At 41.6% G+C, this 20,701-nt stretch overlaps 2 protein-coding genes across 8 annotated transcripts; both read left to right on the forward strand.

Annotated features, from left to right (window-relative positions):
• The first annotated feature begins 356 nt into the window (after nt 1-356).
• Nucleotides 357-6,487, forward strand: slc25a24l (solute carrier family 25 member 24, like). The gene is made up of 10 exons (XM_069692537.1): nt 357-660; nt 753-879; nt 1,296-1,383; nt 2,040-2,151; nt 2,248-2,406; nt 3,856-3,993; nt 4,085-4,195; nt 5,445-5,612; nt 5,688-5,826; nt 5,917-6,487. Exons 1-10 carry the CDS (start codon nt 538-540, stop codon nt 6,102-6,104), a joined length of 1,353 nt encoding a protein of 450 aa, XP_069548638.1. The 5' UTR covers nt 357-537; the 3' UTR covers nt 6,105-6,487.
• An 880-nt stretch (nt 6,488-7,367) lies between these two features.
• fubp1 (far upstream element (FUSE) binding protein 1) lies at nt 7,368-20,056 on the forward strand. Of its 7 annotated transcripts, XM_069692546.1 has the most exons (20): nt 7,368-7,509; nt 7,969-8,092; nt 9,076-9,111; nt 9,219-9,255; nt 9,349-9,395; nt 9,485-9,556; nt 9,647-9,704; nt 9,842-10,004; nt 10,107-10,205; nt 10,338-10,475; nt 10,572-10,674; nt 10,916-11,155; nt 11,356-11,516; nt 11,602-11,753; nt 11,859-11,935; nt 12,420-12,593; nt 12,939-13,013; nt 13,518-13,580; nt 15,508-15,674; nt 15,979-20,056. In XM_069692546.1, the coding sequence occupies exons 1-20, from the start codon at nt 7,417-7,419 to the stop codon at nt 15,985-15,987; spliced, it is 2,088 nt and encodes a 695-aa protein (XP_069548647.1). In that variant the 5' UTR covers nt 7,368-7,416; the 3' UTR covers nt 15,988-20,056. The 7 variants fall into 7 exon arrangements, with proteins under 7 accessions (XP_069548647.1, XP_069548646.1, XP_069548649.1 ...); XM_069692545.1 differs by having other exon boundaries at nt 15,508-20,056; XM_069692548.1 differs by having other exon boundaries at nt 12,468-12,593; nt 15,508-20,056.
• Nucleotides 20,057-20,701: the final 645 nt, after the last annotated feature.

Here is a 20,701-nt window from a genome sequence, read left to right on the forward strand (position 1 = left end):
GGATGTAAAGTAGAGACGAAGGAGTATAAGAAGAATATAAGCAGTGTTTGAGTGTGTGTTTTGTCATGTAGCTCAATCCCATGATGCAAACACACATTTAACACTTACCATGTTTGTTTTTTTAAAGGCATTTAAAGATCAATCCCATCATTTATACTCTTATTATCACACCCCATGGTGTGTCTCTAAACTCTGTCTTCAGGGTCTCAAACAGGAGAAAGGCCTCAGTCAATAAAGATGATGTTGCAGACCTCTCCTTGCAGCCACAGCGCCGCCTGCTGTCCCACACAGGAAGTGATCTATCCACTTTAAACTGCTGACGTAAGCTCTCTTACTGCACTGCCTCTGAGCTCAGCCCATGAGTCAGCAGCGGTGCGGAGCTGCAGCTCAACCATCTCTGATGATTATCAATGCATTAATTCTCTCCTTTCAATAAAAAGCTCCTGCAGCGAAACACAGCAGGCTGCTTTTTACATTGTATTTTTACATCTGGGTATTTTTTTAATTTATTTTTTATATATATTTTCTCTACAAACCATGGATCAGTTTCGTGATTTATTTGTCAAACTGGACCAAAACAAAGATGGGTTCATATCGACGGCGGAGCTCCATGACGAGATGAGGAAGCATGGGATCCTCTCAGCTGATGGCAAGGTCCAGGTAACACGTCTGCTGTCTAATATTGTCTATAAGGGCACAGATCTAATTTCATTCATCCAACACCTGCTAATTACAGACTTAATCTCTTCTAGAATATCATTGATTCTTATGACAAAAACAAAGATGGCCTGCTGGATTATCAAGAGTTCCTCAGATACATGATGGACAGAGAGAGGAAGTGGAAAATTTACTTTCATGACCTTGACAAGAACAAGTGTGGTGAGTGAGGTAGTCTTAATACTTTTGAAGGAAAACATAAGAGACAGCAAAGCACTGTAGGCCTGTTAAATACATACCACAAACACAATGTGATGACTCTTTAATCTATTTTTAAGCTTTGCACCTCCTGTTTTATACCCTTTAAAGAACATAATACACATCATTCCTACTTATGTATAAAGTATGTTGTCCTGTATGGACTAAATGTTGTTGTTTTTTCTGTAAAATGTGCTTTTCAAGGTCAGACAGGAAAAGTCTGCCATGCAAACATGATATGTGTTTATGGTACACAGCTCTTCAGTAGCCCTTGCACTCATGCATGAGCCCTGAGCTCCCGACTCTCTGCCGGGACTCACAGGACGAGCAGAACCGGTGTCTGTTTGTAATCTTTTTTGTGCATTTCTTCTTCTGATCAGGAGTGATTGACCAGGACGACGTCATATGTTTGTTTAAGGAGTTAGGAGTGGTCATTTCAAAGCCGAATGCAAAAAAAATTATACAAATGTAAGACTTTTTTCTGCCCACTACTTCATGGATTCATTGTTGCATTTGAGTAAATATTTATTTGTTTGGGAAAAAAAAGAAAACAATTACACTTCTATGGGGTTTCAAATTTCTCAAATTCGCATGTATTGCAGTAGTACTTTCCAAACAGCTGTTTTAGGGTTTGATATTGGCATTACTGCACAATAACACATAATCTGATGGTAAGATTCCTTCAAAAATAGTCTTAGTTTTGGGTTGCCAGGTTTGAGCCCATATTTTAAGTTTTTTCATGAGACTAGCCTGTCGTTACTTGTTCTATGTCATGAAAAAACATCATTCAAGCCAAACCTATCAATTAACTGCACACTTTCTGGCTTAAAATGTGCAAAATGGATAAATCTTCAGCTCTTAATTTGTGCAGGCACAAACAGATCCTTCAGTTTAGACTCACTACCTGGCAAACCTGAGTTTATTGCATATCTGATTATAATGGCTTATTACTGATCTGTCACAAATCAGTTCCTTCTCACTGATCAATAAAGATCCCACCAATATTCGCCTATTTGTAAAGTGACACTAGGATGATGTTTAAGACTCAAAGCTGGTCATAAAGACCCTTCATGTTGTGACGAAGCCGTATTTTCTGCTGCTGCTGTTGTGTGCGTTGACACCAGGATGGATAAGGACAGCTCGATGACGGTGGACTGGGGTGAATTCCTGCACCACATCATCCTCAACCCTGTGGACAACATCGGGGAGCTGGTGTCCTCGTGGAAGCACAGTCTGGTGAGATCATCTGGCGGCGCCGCTCCCGAGTTCTTGTTGATGGACGGACTCTGAATGTGATGATGAATCCGATTCCCTCCGTTTGTCCCCCTACAGGTTTTTGATGTCGGTGAGAGCCGCGCGATGCCCATCGAGTTCCCCGAGGAGGCGTCTGGCTTTGGTGCCTGGAGGACGTTCGTTGTGGCAGCTGGACTGGCAGACGCTGTGTCGCGGACTGTGACGGCCCCCATAGACCGCCTCAAAACCCAACTTCAGGTCAGCTCCACTATCAGGTGCCGCTTTGTCAAAAGACACTGAAACCACTACAGATGGTTTCTTCAACAATCTGTTTATTTTGTAAACAAATGCAGGTTTGACGCCAGAAAAACTCCATGATAAAATGCTGCATACAACATGATTGTTAGTTTAACACTAAATTTATTTAAGAAGATTAACAGACTAAAACACAAACATACACAGACACCTTAGAAAACCCCTGCAGGGATGTGGGCCTCTGCCCAAACTGTAAATGTGAAGTTGAAATTCTCACGTCAGTTACAGAATCCATGGAAACACAATTTTTGACCTTTACAGATTAGATAACGAATACTGTGAACCTCAAGTTCGAGATGAGATATCTACTGGCTGTATAACGCAGTCATCTTGATCAGAAGCCTCATATACAGTCTACAATCTACGCTCAAAGGTCAACACACAAGCTTCCAGAGCTACAGATCAACTTACTGAAGAACATGCGATGCAGTTTAAAGCTGTGAAAACCAGTAAGTGGTCCTTTGAGTTCAGCTTATTGTGTCACATATTGTACTCCTAAAAGTAAAGCATGAATTTGCGCATCCAAATTCACATACAGTCGCTTCAAAAAGTATTCAGAACCCATTACCCTCCCAGCACTTCATTGTGTTGTAGATTTGATTTTAAATGGATCAAATTGACATTTTTCACTGACAGTTTTTATCCAATCTGACAGAGCTGGTGAGGGTCTCTTAAAACGAGTGGGATAAATAAAGTGTGCAAAGCCTGCAGAGAGTTACCCATGAAGACTCGACGCTGTAATTGCTCCCAAAGGAGCTTCTACAAAGTATTTAATTATCCTCCTTGAATTTTTTTTTTTTGCTTGAAAAATGTTCTGAGAATATCATTTTGTGTTCTAGTAATGATTTCAGTGGGAAGTTTTTTTTTTTGGTTCCCAGAATATTGCTTAGCAAATTTGCACAAATCTTTCATTATAAATGATTAAATGTAGATTATTATCATGATAACTTTATTCATTTAAAATTAAATCTGAATACTTACTGAAGCGACTGTAAAGCCGTTTACTTTCTTCAGTGGAGCATGTTAATCTGATTTGATGCTTGCTGGTGTTTGGATTTTTTTAATTTTGTCAAGTCAAACTTGAAATAAGACATTTTTTACAAAAAGTATTGAATTTTTTTTTAAAGACTCTTTTTTATGGACTGATGCGGTTTTTCGTGCTGTTTCCATCTGTGTGTGTGTATGACCTCTGACCTCTCTGAACAGAGCAAGTGAAAAGAGGTTGACAGCAGGGTCACATGATTTTGTCTGTATTCATACTGTTTCTTTTGTAAGACTCTGTTATCTTCGCTGAATGTACACCGGTATTTTGTCTAAAACTATTGCTTCACATCGCTGCACCACTGCCTACGAGACGGATTCAGCTGAAACTCCTTCCCGTCTGCTCCGTAGGTTCATGGGTCCAAGGCCTTCTCCCAGGGCTTTCAGGAGATGAGGGCCGGCGGTCTGCGGTCAATGTGGCAGGGCAACGCCGTCAACGTGCTGAAAGGAACGCCACAGTCGACGCTGCAGTGTCTCATCTACGCCCAGGTGAGAAATACTGCAGCAGCCTCGGGCTCTCTGGCGTGAATTATTCATGACGGGTTTCTGGTTTCTAATTGAGCTTCTCTGCTCCGTCCAGATGAAGGTGTACACCCAAAATAAAACCCAGGAGACTCTGACGGTGCAGCAGCGTTTCGGCTTGGGTTGCGTCTCCGGAGCTGTTGCTCACGCTGCCTTCTACCCCTTAGAGGTATCAGAGATCAGTGGCAGGTCTGAGTGCTTTCACATTTCTGTCCTGTCCTGTATTTTAAAATGAATATTGTTGAAGTATAGATTATAAATGTCACTGTTTCATTGTCTCGTTCAATATGAATCTTTTAGCTTTAACTGCTGTGAACAAACGAAATGAATGAGGAGACGCTTGTTGGCCTCTTTCACTACTGTTAAATATTTTTTAAATAGAAATCATCATCAGGAGGCACATAAACACAACAAATATCTGCACATAAATATCTGCATATTGCCATCTTGTGTCCAACTCTAATTACAGTTCGTATTAATTGGTGGCTGAAACGTTTTATCCATGTGGGATAAAAAGGAATTGGGAGTGAAACGGCAGTGTGCAGATATTATTTTGTTTTTACTGGTGCTTTTGTTCTATGTTTTATCATAACTTTATTCAAGACTGAATCCCTTCATTTGCTCCTTCAAACACTCTCATGATGAACGACTGAATCACATTTGAGGACTGTTTCCATCATGTGCAGCACAGCACAGCACTTTACCTTCTTAGCTATATAGCAACATCAAACTGATCATTTTCTAATCTTAAGTGCTGAAACCAAAACACTCTGATGGTTTTAGAGGTTCTCCTTTGTTTGCACTAAATACACTGACGTCTCAATTTAACCTCAGCTACCTGAATTCAGGCAGATTAAACATTTTGCTGCTGTTTCTTGACTAGCATTGAACTTTTCTCAGTAAAATTTGACCAATTATATAACATTTCAAAGCCCACAGCCTCACGATTCAAAAGGTGTAAACTATTTTAAGATACCAAAACAACAGCAGTAATAGTTACTTGCATTTTAATAAGAGTGGATGCACAGCTAAACAGTAGCCTCTTTCATTTTGCGTCTTCTGCAGAGGCTGAAACTTGTAGGATCATTATGTGCTGCACAGTTTTCACTGCAAGAGTCCAACAAACAAAATGCTTCCAAGCTTTTCAGTCTTTGTAGTAAAAATATATAATTGGTGATCAATTTGAAAAGGTAGCTCTTTGTGAGTTTTCACTAATGAGAAGTATTGTGCAGTACTAATATCACATGATAAAACGTCTTGGACAATTTGAATTTAAAAAGTTACAAAGTCCTTTACAAGAAATGGAAATATGTAATGTTCCTAATTTGTGTTTTAACCATATGAATACGTTCAAGAACTCTGTTAACTGTATTTTTGTAGAGGTCGGTTTCTTACCTCTCCTTTTTTCTGCATTACAGGTGTTGAAAGTGAGGCTGAACCTGCAGCAAGCTGGCACTTATCATGGCGTCGTGGCGTGCGCCCGATCCATTTACACACACGAATCTCTGTCTTCCTTTTACCGCGGATTTAAGCCGAGCATCCTCTGCATGATCCCCTACGCAGGCGTGGAGTGTGCCGTACATCAGGTGAGGCAGAACTTCACTACAAAGATGTGAAGTGCACTTTTATTTTGAAAGATGCTAATTTGCTTCTCATTGCAGTCGATCATGAACTGGGCAAACAGCGATCCAGCCTACAACAGTGACTCCAAACTGTTCTTCTTCAGTTTTGTGGCCTTCGCCTCTGGACAAATGGTCAGTTATCCTCTGGCGGTGATCCGAACTCAGCAGCAAGCGCAGGGTAACGTCTGTCATTTCTCTGACACACTTTCAGTTGTATGAAGCAGTTTGAGATTATGTTTTAGTCATCATTTTCTAACTTGTTTTCCAGCTTTCAGCCCAGATTCCCGCCCAGCTGCAGGTGTTTTACCGGGACTTATTGGGATATATGAAAGACGTGGACTTAGAGGATATTATAACGGTATGGGAGCCAGCTTCGTCCGGGCAATTCCATGTGCCTTAATAAACTATACTCTGACTAGAAAGTTTGAAAACCTGTTTTCCTCAATGGAGTCTTGAGGACCACTGACAAAAATACAAAAGCTGTGTCTGTTATTAGTGTTAATTGATTGTCCAAAAATAACTCTGAAAAAAGATCCATGAAGTGAATCACAAAGTTCAGGCCAAGTCTGCAGGATTTGTTTTATTATTTTACACGGTTTCCTACTGACTAAGAAATTGAAACCAACAAGGTGTGGTTTCTGAATACAGTAGTGTTGATGCATGGTTGACTTAATACATATAATGTGACCAAGTGCAATAACTGGACACTTCAGACGAGCTGTGTAAATAAGGACATGTGTTGTTAATGCGGGCTGTATAATAAAATTTCATTTCATAACAAGGGTCAGGCAGTTTCCATTTATCATTAACAGTGTTAATGTGTTTGTTTGATATGACTTTGAACTGAATGTTTCTTACATAACAGGTGTAACTTTATACTTGTATGTTTTAAACATTTATCTAAAAACAAATCAAGGCAGGTGGTGGGTTTTGTTGTTGCTAATTATATAAGAAATCAAAGACACACTTTATAGTAAGGCAGTCAAATCAGAAAAATATAAGAAATTAAGATGAAAATGTCTAAATTTGTAACACTTATTACAATAGTTAACATATAGCACTATAATAAAGTTATGAAGTATAGCCTGAAGTGTAAGCAACAATTAACAACAGAATAATACACAAATAATCGATGACCAAATCATTACAAATAATTTATTTGGGAAAAAAAACAGCTATAAAGGGTAAATGTGAGAAATTATGCATCCTGAAATGCAACTTAAAGGTAGTTAATCGCGCTTTGTTTTTAGTAATTTTATGTTATGCCACACCACAGGCTACAGCAGGTTAATACATTTGAGAAGAAAATATAGTAATACTTTTAGAGCAAATAACAGATGTACACACACCACTACTAATAAGACAAAAATAACCGGGGGAGGAAAAAAAAAATTCTGAATATGAACTAAACGATGCCAGATTGGACAAACGTTTGTGGCCGGTCGTTGCGAGTTATTAAAAAAAAAAAAAAAAAAAAAAATGACCACGAGTTATCCGTCGATGTTTTTATCCTAGGACGGCAAAGGCATAACCCGCCCTCGTCTGCTTCTGATTGGTTTATACTTTCGGCCTTCGTTGTTTGGGATGGTGGGCTTTAGGCAAGAGGAGTGCTGATTGGTTAGAGCGAGAAGAAGCGCACCGGGGTAAGCCAATCAGAGGCAGAGCAGAGCGGGTCATGTCATCGCTGTCTTAGGAAAATACCCCATCTCCACCTCCCGTGAATGAAACCCGCCATCTTGTAACGCCGAGGAGGAGAAGAGCAGCAGATATGGCAGACTACAGCAGCGTGGCTCCCCCGTCCTCTAACGCTGGTGGCGGAATGAACGACGCTTTTAAAGACGCTCTACAGCGAGCACGACAGGTAAGAGACCGCCTGAGCATGTAGTATAATAATACTCGTAAAGCAAATGGCGAGTTTAGGTGTTTTTCTGACGTTACGTACCGGGGCGCACGACAGGCTAGGCTAAGCTAACGAATGATGACTAACGTTGCGCCACACTACAGAAGCGGAAACAGATGTGAAAAAAAACCCCAGAAGCGATCAAAGCTGCGTGTTCAGAAAAAAAATAGACAAATACATAAGATTCACCCCGATCCTAAGCTCCGTGTGGTTTAATAACATGAACCGAGTCCTTAAAGTGAGTCTTAAAAAGCTTTCCTTTGTTGGCTCCAGACTTCCGCACAGAAGTGTAGGCCGCAGGCAGCGTGCCTCTCCAAACCCTCCGCACATAAACAGGAAAATTACTCATTTCGCTTTTCTTTTTTTTCCCCCTTTTCTCTTTTCGTTTTTACCTTTTTTATTTTATTTTACCTTTTCCAGATCGCAGCAAAGATCGGCGGTGACGGCGTCGCGGCACCCCCAACGAACGAGTTTGGCTACGGAGGCCAGAAAAGGCCCCTGGAGGACGCTGGTGGGTATTTTCCCATGCCTAACCTGAATATCGGTCAGTGACTCAAATCGATTTCAATGCAAGTCTTGATAGTTACTGCTTGCCTGCGTGTTTTTTTTTATTTTTTTATTTTTTTTTAATTTTTTTTAGCGGCTACTAAACTGTATTTGCCTCTGTAGAAAAATGTTCCTAACTCAGCATCACATCCACAGTAAATGTCCGTTTCTACATCAGTGTGCATTTCTCACCAATTAACATTCTGTACATTACTACTAACCACATGTGCAGTTCAATTTCATACTGTTTGCAGCTGTAGCCTCTGCAGTATGTTGGTTATGGCATGTGTTTAGAATTGATATGTTCACTGTTTGTCTCCACAGCTGTATGAAATCGGTGCCCTGCAATGCAAATGTGTTAATATCTGGGCGCTTAGCAGATTAGAGACAGAATATGTTGTTTGAAAGTAAAGGGTTGAGTGTCGGGGATTATGACTAATTTTTCTGTTGTAAGCAGGTTGAGCTAATGTTGGGTAGAGTTCCACTTTGTTAGTTACGCAGAGGAACAGTAATGAATTCTGATACAACATTCCTGCAATAAATCCTACTTTAGTGAAGGTTATAATGTTCTGTCTTTGTTCAACCTGTCTTGGAGATGTGTTGCATTCAGCTTTACGGTCATCCAGAAGTTGTCGTTTGTGGTACAAGTGTGCTGCACGAGGCTGAAAATTTCCATCAGTCGAAGCTGAATCAACACCCCTCTTAAGGCTGTTCCAAAAAAAAAAAAACCACCCAAACATCATAACCTCCTGGGAGGAACTGCTGAGCCGTGATTACGGCCCACTTTAATTTTAGCCAGATGTGTTTAAGACGCTGGTAATTGAGAGGATAATCCTGCTCTGTATGTGGGGTGACTTTGTCACTCCTGGAGATGTTTACCACGTTCACGTTGATAGATCAGACCTGCAGATGACTGATGGTAATGTGAGAGTTGTTATAACGAGAGGTACTTATGCTGGTTTTTATGTTGTGTCGTCACAGACCAGCCGGAGACGAAGAAAGTGGCCACAAACGATGGTAAATGACCTGATAGCAACAGTTGTAGTTGAATGTGTGTCTCTCTAAGCATCGATTTGCTTTGTTTATTCTCCCTCTAATCTACTGTTATGTCTTGCTTGTTTCAGCCTTTTCCGCAATTGGAGGAATGGGTGGCCCCCCAAGGTAGGTGGACGAGTTGAATTTAAGTCTGCTGATCTACAACACTTGGCCTCCCATTTTATTATAAAGTTCACACTGATTTCTTTTGACTCTCAGGTCGGCATCAGAAGAATTCAAAGTTCCAGATGGGATGGTTGGATTCAGTAAGTTTTCATTCACAGTCAATTAATAAAAACTTAATTTCTGTGTTGTTAAGTATTTGATATTTAAATTGTTTTCACTTCTTTTCTAGTCATCGGAAGAGGAGGTGAACAAATCTCACGTCTTCAGCAGGAGTCTGGATGTAAAATACAGATCGCTCCCGGTAGGTTTGGACCCATCGCCGACACTGTTAATTTTGTTGTTATTGTTGTAGTAGTATTTTGGGATTTACGGTTTCTTCTCTGTGTTGTAGACAGCGGAGGGATGCCCGATAGGTCGGTGACATTAACAGGATCTCCAGAATCAATCCTGTAAGTGCCGACCAGAAGATCTTGTGCATGTTATAATTCTGACAGCAGCATTTATGTCTTTGTGCCGAATGCTTCCTTGTCACGGGGTTTCAAACGATGTATAACTGTAATTTTTCTTCTTCTTCTCCCCCCATCAGGGGAGCGAAGAGGCTACTAACGGAGATAGTGGAGAAGGGACGTCCAGCTCCGGCGTTCCACCACAACGACGGCCCGGGGATGACCGTTCAGGAGATCATGGTTCCTGCCTCGAAAGCCGGCCTCGTCATCGGAAAGGGAGGAGAGACAATCAAAAGCCTTCAGGTGAGACACAAACACGAGGAACATAGGGTAACCGCTGTGGGGCGGGACACATTTGACACAAACAGCTTGTACTCATGATTTTGGTTTTCTTCTGACTTTCAGGAGCGAGCTGGAGTAAAGATGGTGATGATCCAAGACGGACCCCAGAACACAGGCGCAGACAAGCCGCTCCGCATCTCGGGAGAACCCTTTAAAGTTCAGGTGAGTTTCCATCCGTGTGACTTGCTGCGTTTCAAACAATATAGCCGGGATGTGAGAACAGTCCAGTTACACGATTAGTTATGTCTACATGGAGACTGCCCTGTAATGAGATTTATGTCCTTCTCACTTCAGCAAGCTAAAGAGATGGTGATGGAGCTGATCAGAGACCAGGGCTTCAGGGAGCAGAGAGGAGAGTACGGCTCGAGGGTCGGAGGCGGCGGAGGAGGTGGTGGAGGAGGAGGAGGCGGAGGCGGAGGAGACAGTTTAGATGTGAGTAGTTGTCACGTGTCGTTTCATTTATCCGTTTGAAGACGAAGGTTTCCGTCCGTTTTAACCTTTGTTTTCTTCTTTTCTTTCATGGTTCAGGTTCCCGTCCCGCGGTTCGCAGTCGGAATCGTGATCGGCAGAAACGGAGAGATGATCAAGAAAATACAGAACGACACCGGCGTCAGGATCCAGTTCAAACCGGGTGAGAGGCGACGGCATAGCGATGAAAAATAGCAGCGACTCGTCCCAAAGCAATGTTTACATTTTAAAATGTGGACGGTCTGTGATGAAAACTCATGCACCACGCTGACAGGCTGATGTATAACCCCAACCCTAAGTTATCTGAGACCCGAGCACGGATATTAGAAAGTGTATCAGTGTGATCAACGGAAGTTTGCGCTGAAGTTACGACGCGTCTAACTGCCCTGTTTGGTCCCTTTCAGACGACGGCAGCACGCCGGACAGGATAGCACAGATCATGGGTCCCCCCGACCAGGCTCAGCACGCAGCGGAGATCATCTCCGACCTGCTGAGGAGCGTCCAGGCCGGCGGACCCCCGGGACACGGCGGCGGCAGGGGGCGCGGCCGCGGTCAGGGCAACTGGAACATGGGCCCCCCCGGTGGCCTGCAGGAGTTCACCTTCACAGTCCCGACCATGAAGACCGGCCTGATCATCGGGAAAGGCAAGTTGGCTCCACATTTGGCTTTCTCAAGTTCACCCAAAAAAAAACAAGCATATTATTTAACCCGAGCATATTATTTGTTACATATTTCCAATGTTTCCCCAGTTTACCATTTTGTCCTCCACACATGCTCAAGACGTTTGCTTTTTGTAATTCATGTATGTTTGTGATTTTTTTTTTTTTCTTTCTTTTTTTTCCAGGTGGCGAGACAATCAAAGGCATCAGCCAGCAGTCGGGAGCGCGGATCGAGCTGCAGAGAAATCCTCCTCCCAACTCGGACCCCAACATCAAGATGTTCACCGTCAGAGGCTCCCCACAACAGATCGACTACGCCCGGCAGCTGGTGGAGGAGAAGATCGGGGTGAGTGTTTGATCACGAGCCGCCACGTGGACAGATAATGTCCGTCGGAAGCTTGTTTTACTGACCGCTCCGTGTTTCTGTTCAGGGACCAGTCACCCCGATGGGCGGCCCACACGGCCCCCCTGGTCCACACGGAGGACCGGGCCCACATGGTCCCCCTGGACCACCTGGACCCCCCGGGGCTCCCATGGGTCCCTACAACCCTGGACCGTACAACCAGGGACCTCCAGGACCACAGTAAGTACAGCAGCCTTTCTTTTTTTTTTTTCCCTGTAAAATATTGGAAAGAATATTTAGAAATAACGTGCAGGATGTTGATGTTTCTTTATTTTCCTTCATCAGTGGTCCTCCTGCTCCGTATCAGCCTCAAGGTTGGGGCAACGGCTACCCACACTGGCAGCAGGGACAACCTGATCCAAGTGAGTTAAAGCCTCACATGGAAGCTATACTAGAGTCGACAATTTATAGATGTCCCTTAAATGCCTCACATGCAAGCTATTGCTAGATGTTATAATTTACAGATGTCCCTTAAATGCCTCATGCAAGTTATCGCTAGATGTTACAATTTACAGATGTCTCTTGAATGCCTCACATGTAAGCTATTGCTAGATGTTACAATTTACAGATGTCTCTTGAATGCCTCGCATAGAAGCTATACTAGACTCTACAATTTACAGATGTTCCTCGAATGCCTCACGTGCAAGTTATAACTAGATTATACAATTTACTAATGTTCCCTGAATGCCTCCCAGACAAGTGGCCAAAAATGAGTTTGAAGAGAGTGAAATAAGGCGTTGTAGTAAAATTTGGTTGCATGTGCTATAAATGTTGTGGCTCACTGACGTCACGAATTGATCTGATTGGTTGCCATAAAAGCTTTAATTTTTACACTGACCCTCACAGCTTCACCTCGGCCTTCGTTCGGTAACGAAACCTGTTTGCCGTCTCCAGATAAAGCAGCGGCCGATGCAAACGCGGCAGCATGGGCTGCTTACTACGCTCAGTACAGCCAACAGCCACAGGCTCCCATGACCCCGACCAGCGGTGCTCCGGGCACGACTCAAACCAACGGCCAAGGTAACACAAGTTAACGCCTCGGTTCACAGGAAGCAGAGAGAGAGACAGGAAGGAGCTGTTTAGAGCAGCGTAGAGCAGCGTAGAGCAGCGTAGCCGACCAGCTTTACTCTGGTACACTTCTGTGAAGACAGGTTGGATTGGTTTCAACTTTTACATGACTTTGCTTTTGCAGAGCAGCTTATTTTTTTTAATTTTTTTATATATATATATTTTTTTTAAGCGTTACCCCAGGGTCAGGATAGTTTTCCTCAACCCTCCTTATGCTGACAGGCCAACACCAGGCAGGTGGAGGACAAAACTCCTGAGAATGAGATGCTTAATTACAAGTACCGTTCTTTTTAACAGGTGACCCACAGGCTGCAGGTCAGAGTGGACAGGCAGATTACTCCAAGGCCTGGGAGGAATATTACCAGAAAATGGGTATACGAACGTAGTTCCAGTGTACACCTATGAACACAAGCCAGTCTAAACAGCCGCCGGGCCTTCAACCAGCTTCTTTTCCAGGTCTGGGTATTTTGTCAGCCTGACTGAGAGGCTTCTGTGGAGCGGTTTTTTTCTTTTTCTTTTTTTCTTCTTCCTCCTCAATGCCGCCACTTTGGTTGGACATTTGACGCCTGTGCTGTTTAGACTGCAACACTTTTGCAGGCCTGAGCTGTCGACACAGAAGCACCTTCATGAGTTTAGAGTAGCTCACAGACTATCTCAGGACTTCATGCACACTTGACTGCAGAAGTTTTTTTTTTGCCACGTGCCATGAATGTTTTACTCTTAACTCAACTGCGTGTAGAGTTAAATAACGCACATGTTTGATTTGCGGGTTACTGATAATAAGTAGGATCACTGATGTGAATTTTGGAGATTTTATTTGTCACTTGGATGCACTGATGGGATGTTTTTTTTTTCTTCTTCTTCTTCTCTTTGCAGGTCAGCAGAGTCAACAACCTCAGGACTACACGAAAGCCTGGGAGGAGTATTACAAAAAACAAGGTCAGTGCTGCGGATTTTAAACTAAAGTCTGAATCTCAATATATATTCATGTATTTATGATACAAAGACAATAGTTCAGCACTCGTTTCAGTGCATTCATCCATTTTCATGATGAATGGAGTAAATTAGAGTTGCAACAATAGTTAGTGCTTTATTTTTATGCACTAGATATGCCTGTACTTAATTTTAGGGGCTGGTATTGATATTAGGGAATAAAAACATCGATATATCGGCCAAAATGTGGTTAATAAACATTTGTGACAAAGAGTTGTAACAGAAGCTGGATATTTTACAGTCATATGATAAACTTTATTGTCCAAAATGTCCTTTTTGGACAATAAAATGAACTTGTAAATGTAATAATTATATAAAAGTTAACCATAAACATATTTTTTTCTGCATTATGTTCTGGGAAAAAAAAAGAAGTTTATATTTGATCCACATAAACGCTGATACCAAACCTCCTGTGATCGGCCAATAACGGCCTGTCTGATAAAATTGGTCAGACTCGGATCAGCAAAATCGAATGTGATGCAAATAATTAAGGGTTCTGGTGCTGACCGTAAATATCCTGTCGTAATTTAACATTTTAGGAGACCACTTGTAGTGTCCATAAAGGGGTTTAACTGAAAGAGTTCATCGTAAAGACATTATTAGGATATAATGTGTGAAGTGGATATTGGCCTGCAGCTCCAGAGATGATGAATGTTGAAGGGTGGCTGGTTCCTCTCTGTCAGCCCTCTGCAGTAGAGTCGCTGCTCTCTCAGCCGCCCGATAGAAAGAAAGAAGGTTTCTGTCCCGCCACCAGGAGGCGTCGGTGGTGGGTTCGTTCCCCTTCTTACAAACACGACCTCAAACCTCGTAAAGACAGTCAGCCAAATCTGTTCAGCATTCAAAACTAGATTAGTTGAATGCGTGTCGTTTATTGCCTAATTTAGGTTTTGCATTTCTCTTGCTTTCATGTCGTAATTACTCCCTTTTGCTTACGTATTTTTGTTGTTTATGAAGCTATTCAAATTAAGGAGTGGTTGCCATGGCATCGGTCACACTGGAGATGAAACGGGCACGTCTCTTCCTTCCTGTCCCGTTCTCGTCCAGCTGGTCTCCTTTTTAAAGACTGAAGTCAAGAACAAGTCTGATAACAATGTGGCCGCACCCTGAATCTAACGAGGTTTAACAACTTATTTATGAGCGAAAATATCTGCTTTATGTCGCCGAGTGTAGCCAGAGTTCGGACAACATGTTACGGTGCAGTGCAACAGTTTCTCTGCCTCGCTTATAAATGTGAGGTTATCCTTTTATAAAGTGAAGAAAAACATGTTTGTTTTTTTTTTAATTATTGAAGAACAGCGCCCTCTGTGGCCACGAGTGGTAATTACAGGAGCAGCACACTGAATTTACTTTCATTTTACAGCAGCAGTCATGTTGTTCTTGAATTTGCTGCTGTAAAAGCGTCGTCAGTTTTATCTTTGACATGCTAAAATACAGTGTAACTCATTAATGTGAACGTAGTGCTGTTCAGCTTCTCTGTTTAAATGACATTGGCCTCCTTATGTTTGAGAAATGGTGTTATTACCCGTCTCCTGCTGATGCTCAAGTGCTGTTACCGTCTCCCACTGTCACTGACTTTTGGCTGCCAGTCAAGATTTCTTTTTCATTCTAATGAAGTGCAATTTAATATCACTTCAACGTTTTATTGTCGGCCCGCGGCCCTCCATCCATCCAGGTCCTTTTTTTTTTTTTTTTTTTTTTTTTTGGCACCTCCATAGGAAAGACTTCAGCTGCTCATCCTTTTAACCAGAAAAGGAAACATCAGTGTTGCGTCATTGGGACGTGCATGAACGGGCCCGGTGTCGGCCTCATTGCCTTGGAGCCGGTTTTCTGTACCAACTCGTGTCTCTCTCGCTCTCTCGCTCGCCCCCTGCAGGTCAAGCGGCCCCTCAGGCCACGGCGGCGGCGGCGGCAGCGGCGGCCTCTCAGCCCGGAGGCCAGCCGGACTACAGCGCCGCCTGGGCGGAGTACTACCGGCAGCAGGCCGCGTACTACGGCACGGGAAACCCCCAGACGATGGGCGCAGCGCCGCAAGCCCCTCAGGTACACCCCCGATAAGAACCCGCCCTCCACATTCACTTGCACTCAGTCGTTGTTTTTGTTTTCTTTTTTTTGTTTGTTTTCTTTTTTTTTTTTCCTTCTTCTTCTTTTTTTTGCACCTTCACCTCCTTCGTCCTGCAGGTTTCCCACAGGGTTCCAGCGACTGCAGCAGCCTCACAAACTTTAACCAAAAAAAAAAAAACACTTCCTCCCCAACAGGTTATTTTAGCTTTTTATTTTGGGAAGCTGCGTCCACTGTTTCCGCTGTTAACATGCAATGTATCTTCTATGTATTTCTTCTGCACAGGGCCAGTAATGTGAAGTGGACATAAAGTAAATGCTACATTGTCGAAACAAAATCCTTTGTTAAATGTTTGGATGCAGACGCCTTGATGAAGATCTTAAATTTCCTTGGTTTGAAAGTGTTTCACATAGATGGCAGATTACCCGGCGAACACGTCCTCGTTGATTTCTCTCTTCTTCTTCTTTTATTTTGTATTTTTCTTTTTTTGTTGTTGTTTTTTTTTTTCTTTTTTTTTTTTTTTTTCTTGTAAATGCTTTGTTTTTAGTGAGGTAATTCTACATATGGTCATTCCAGCCCTGTATCTACATTGAATGTGGTTAGAACTCATGTTTATTAAACTGTAGACATTACCATGTAAATCATCTCAGTTTTAAAACAATGCTATTGCCTGTTGTGTTTTTGCAATAAAACAAACTGAAACCTCCTGTGTTGGTAAGTTGGGGTGGTTTTAAAATCGAGAGCGGGTGGAGGGTGGAGTTTCTGTATTTTTTTGTTGTTGTTGCTGTTGCTGTCGTTGTTGTTGCCGTTTAACTGGGGGGGGGAAAGAAAGTATGAAACGCAGGCCATGTGTTGGGTTAATTGTCCAAAATGGTTGCTGTCCTGTCTCTCTCCAACTGTCTATAAGGCTCCTATAAGATTCGTTTACGTGCGTGCGATGATGCCGAGTGGTTCAGACCAATCAAACGTCCTTGTTGATAGATTTTTTTACACTTCCTGTTTCCCTGACTTTAGCCGTAGAGATGTTGTTGTTTTTTTTTGTCATGAGAAAGCTTGACAGGTATCTGTGCATCGTACCTCATGCATTAACTGCGTTGCCGTGGCACTCTGTTCTGTTTGTTCTGCTGACATCGTTGAGGTAGTATGTGCTGTATTTTTTTTTTTTTTTTTTTTTTTTGCCTTTTTGATAGTCACTTCCTCCACAGGCAAGTTTAGAAAAGCGGTAAGCAAGTGTTCTTCTTCACATGTTCCTCAGAAAATGTGGTTCCAAGAAATGTTGCATATTTTTTAGTGTTATATACAATATACATAAAATATATATATATCGACATATTTTTTTTGTGCTGTTCTTTTTCCCAGGACAGTCAGGTAAATTTGCCACTGTTATCGAAACAAAAATGCATTGAAACTTTTGTCGTGCCCATTTTCCAATTGTGAACTAACTCATGTATAAATTTGTTTTTTTTTTTAAAGAATGTTTTTTTAATATAAAAACATTTGCAAAAGACAAAAAAATAAAAATGCTGTGCCCATTCTGTTAGTGTTTATCCCCGTATAAGAGCGTAGACGTTGTAGGGACGGGGGTGGCTAAGCAGTCCGTCGTCCATCAGTTGAGCCCTCCTGTAATGTAAGTACAAAAAAAAAAAAAAAAAAAACTGACTTGAGAAACGTACCTTTAAAAAAAAAAAAAAATTAAGAAAAGAAAATGCTTTATAAACTGCAAAAGTTGTAGTCAATTTTTTTGTTAAATATTTGCCATTTCCCCTCCCCCCACCCCCTCCCACCTCCCCTCCACCCTTTGTCCTGGGTAAGTATGAAATGTACTGAGGAGAGGCTTTAGTGCTTTAGACTCTGCTGATTCTTGTACCACATGTTTCTGAGACTTGTTTCCAGGCCGAGTCTTTTTTTTTTAATTCTTATTATTCTTCTTATTATTATTATTATTTTTTTTTCCCCCCAGTGTGCTGTAGATTGTCTGTCGGTAGCTTTGGACTTCTGAACGGAGGGTTTGAATGTCTTGTTAACACTGCCGGTAGGAACTGTTTTTTAAAAGGATGTCCCATGTGGTTATTATTTTTGCATTTTTTTATTGTTTGCGTTCTTGAATCTCTTTTGACCTTGCTAAGTGCCATTGTCTAGTTTAACATAATTACAAAAAAAAAAAACACAAAAAAATGCGATATATATACATATATATGCCATTCATTGCAACGTATTTGCTTAGAAAACTCCAGTGTAGCATGCTTAGGTTTCTGCTGACCATTTCTTTAATGTTCCATAATGAGCATGTGGAATGCAAAGTAGTGGAAAGTGCTTCTGACTTTAGCTTCAAGCATTGATGATGATTTTTCTCCTGAACGAGCACTGTTGTGATAGGCTGTTGATTATTAAGCTAGAAAAGAAAAAACCCAACAACAACCAAATCTTTTGACTGCATTGTTCACTGATGGCAAACAGTGCGATTATATATCTGATCTTTGCAGTGTCATCCCTGTCAGACCTTGCACCTTAGGTTCTGCTGCAAAAACACAGGTAAGCGCAACCTAAGGAACCCGGTGTTTTTATTTGATTTCTTTGTCCAGTGACATGACCAATATCCATGCAAAGAAATGCTTACCTGTGTCGTTAACGTGCCTCAATGCATTCATGCCCCCCCCCCACCACCACCACCTCCACCACCTCCCCGTTCCCCCTCCCCCTTCCCCTCCCCCCCCAAAAAAAGGAAATGTGCAGGATGTTCACGTGTGAACAATCGTTTTGTCGTTAAAAAAAAAAAAAAGAGAATAAGATCTGCTTTCCTTGAATGAACTGCATGACATGAGCTTGTATCACTTTGTTCCATGACAGAAGGTTGTTGGGTAGGAGGAAAATGTTCTGTGTGCTTCATATTTGATAAGTCATATTTGATAATAGTCTCATATTTGATAATAGCTTCATATTTGATAATAGCTTCATATTTGATAATAGCCTCATGTTTGATAATAGCCTCATGTTTGCAGCCGGTAAGTCTGACAGCGACTGTATATCGATGCTTATATATATATATATATATATATTTTTTGTTTGAATTGAGATTTGACACTGGTGTAACAAACTGCATGCCGTGCAAACCTGTTGCCAGAAGTTAGCAATGTGCTCAACTGCTAGGTCCAAAAAAAAACCAACAAAAAAAAACCCCGGTGAAATATATCTATGACCTATTTAATTGTGTTTGTTCTGTCGTGGTGTGAATCTGCCCTCGAGCGCAGTGCACTTCTCCTTTTTGTGATTGAAACGTTGCTGCCTTCACTTCTCGCTCGCAGTGTTGGGAGGATGCTGCAGGCTTAGGTCGTAGAGTCGGGCCGTGTCGTAGTTTGCCCCCCCCCCCCCGTATCCCCCCCCCCACACACACACACACCCTACAAAAAGGAGGAATCCTTTGAGTCTATCCCACTGCTGAACGTAGACCGTTCAAGAGCTCCAGTGATAAGGTAACACAGCAACGCAATGAAATTCAAAATTCTGTGATTGCAAAGTGTTTTTGGTCGGATACATGTTTTTTTTTCCCAGTAACCCCCCCCCCCCCCCCTCCCCTTCCCCCCCCAAGATGTCGTTGCATATTAATATTTTTTTTTTAGAGTTGTGTGATAGTTGTGTTTTTTTCTTATCGCTTTGAATGCCTTTCATCTATGACTTTTAAACAGGAAATGTGCTTTAGAAAGTTGGATGAGGACAGGAACTGATATACTTTCAATGACACGTGTAGTTTTATTGGCAGTAAAACCAAATTTTTCTTTGGGGTTGTCAGTTTAAAAAAAAAAAAAAAAAAATCACTTTTCTCTATAGTTCAAAGGTCACATAGTTTGTTTGAGGATGTTCACGCTGTACGTGAGATGCTCAGGGTTTCAACACAGAGAGTTCGAGGGGGTGTAGAAGACAAAACAAGGAGCATGCCTTAGAGGTAAACAAGGTTTCATGTGCTGTGTATATTAAATCTATCGGTTTGTTTTTTCCAATTAACTGTTTTGAAATGTTGCCATGTTCATTAATAAAGTTGTAACAAATAAACTGGACGAATGTCCTCGAGTTTTATTTGACAAGTGGGAACGCAATTGATAATTAAAAAGCAGGAAACAAAACATTTTTAAACACATTCTCAAGTCTTTTATTCGCTTAATTTATGCACAAAACAAGGTGAAGTGTGGACAAAATAATGCTTTTTTAAAAAAAAATTTACAAGTCGGTCTTTAAACAACCATCACGTACATTTGAAACTGCTTTTGGGTCACGTGTTCCTCCTCTTGTTCACACCGAGCCTGAAAACTTTCCAACGCGATCTCCAGTTAAAAATAAAGGGCAAAGATTTGCAACCGGTTTGAAAATATATTGAAAATAATAAACAAAAAAACAAGCACGAATAAAAAAAGCTGCAATGACATTTGAGTCGTTGCATATCAGGCCAAGTCTACCGGACTCTGTCCTGTCACTAATTATTATTATTAAACATTTATTTGCAATATATCCCATAACTTCTTTACAGGTGGAAAACACCCAAAGTTATTTAATAGTTGCCTCAAACCCGATCTGGCAGCTCCGCACTCGTTTCTGGATTTAAAAAAAAACAAAAAACGTTCGGTCTTGTTGATTGTCGGCAAGTAAAACATGCCCAGCAACTCAAAACCCTGAAGATGATCTGTTCAACAGGAAACGTTCAACATTCGAGAACCTAGAAACCTGCAAATTCCTGCTTAAAACCTACATAAACTACAGAATTCAACAAAAGTAAAAAAAAAAAAAAAAAAAAAGTTTTATCGTCCTTTTCAGCTTCAAAGCGATTTGACAGCAAACCATTTGATTGGTTAAACGCCGTGCGCCGATTTCTCTTTAGGAGGAGCGACCGGATCCCGTTTTAATGTACAAAAGGTGAACGAGTTGTTTTAAGACCAACTTGAAATAAACGTTTTTTTTTTTTTAAAACGGTGAATGACGGCGGACGATCGCGGCATTTTCCCGTATTAGTTGAGCGCGC

The sequence above is a fragment of the Brachyistius frenatus genome, unplaced genomic scaffold (assembly GCF_029030835.1).
Source record: "Brachyistius frenatus isolate BFR_SWC_R1_liver_20210118 unplaced genomic scaffold, ASM2903083v1 Contig_12, whole genome shotgun sequence".
NCBI lineage: Eukaryota > Metazoa > Chordata > Actinopteri > Embiotocidae > Brachyistius > Brachyistius frenatus.

Bases quoted from the DNA above. Each gene is read 5' to 3' on its own strand.
- fubp1 (XM_069692545.1), top strand. From the start codon at position 7,417: ATGGCAGACTACAGCAGCGTGGCTCCCCCGTCCTCTAACGCTGGTGGC. The intron at 9,557-9,646 runs GTAGGTTTGGAC...TCTGTGTTGTAG, and splicing joins TAAAATACAGATCGCTCCCG to ACAGCGGAGGGATGCCCGAT. The intron at 9,705-9,841 runs GTAAGTGCCGAC...TCCCCCCATCAG, and splicing joins GGATCTCCAGAATCAATCCT to GGGAGCGAAGAGGCTACTAA.
- slc25a24l (XM_069692537.1), top strand. From the start codon at position 538: ATGGATCAGTTTCGTGATTTATTTGTCAAACTGGACCAAAACAAAGAT. The intron at 1,384-2,039 runs GTAAGACTTTTT...CGTTGACACCAG, and splicing joins GCAAAAAAAATTATACAAAT to GATGGATAAGGACAGCTCGA. The intron at 5,827-5,916 runs GTAACGTCTGTC...CTTGTTTTCCAG, and splicing joins AACTCAGCAGCAAGCGCAGG to CTTTCAGCCCAGATTCCCGC.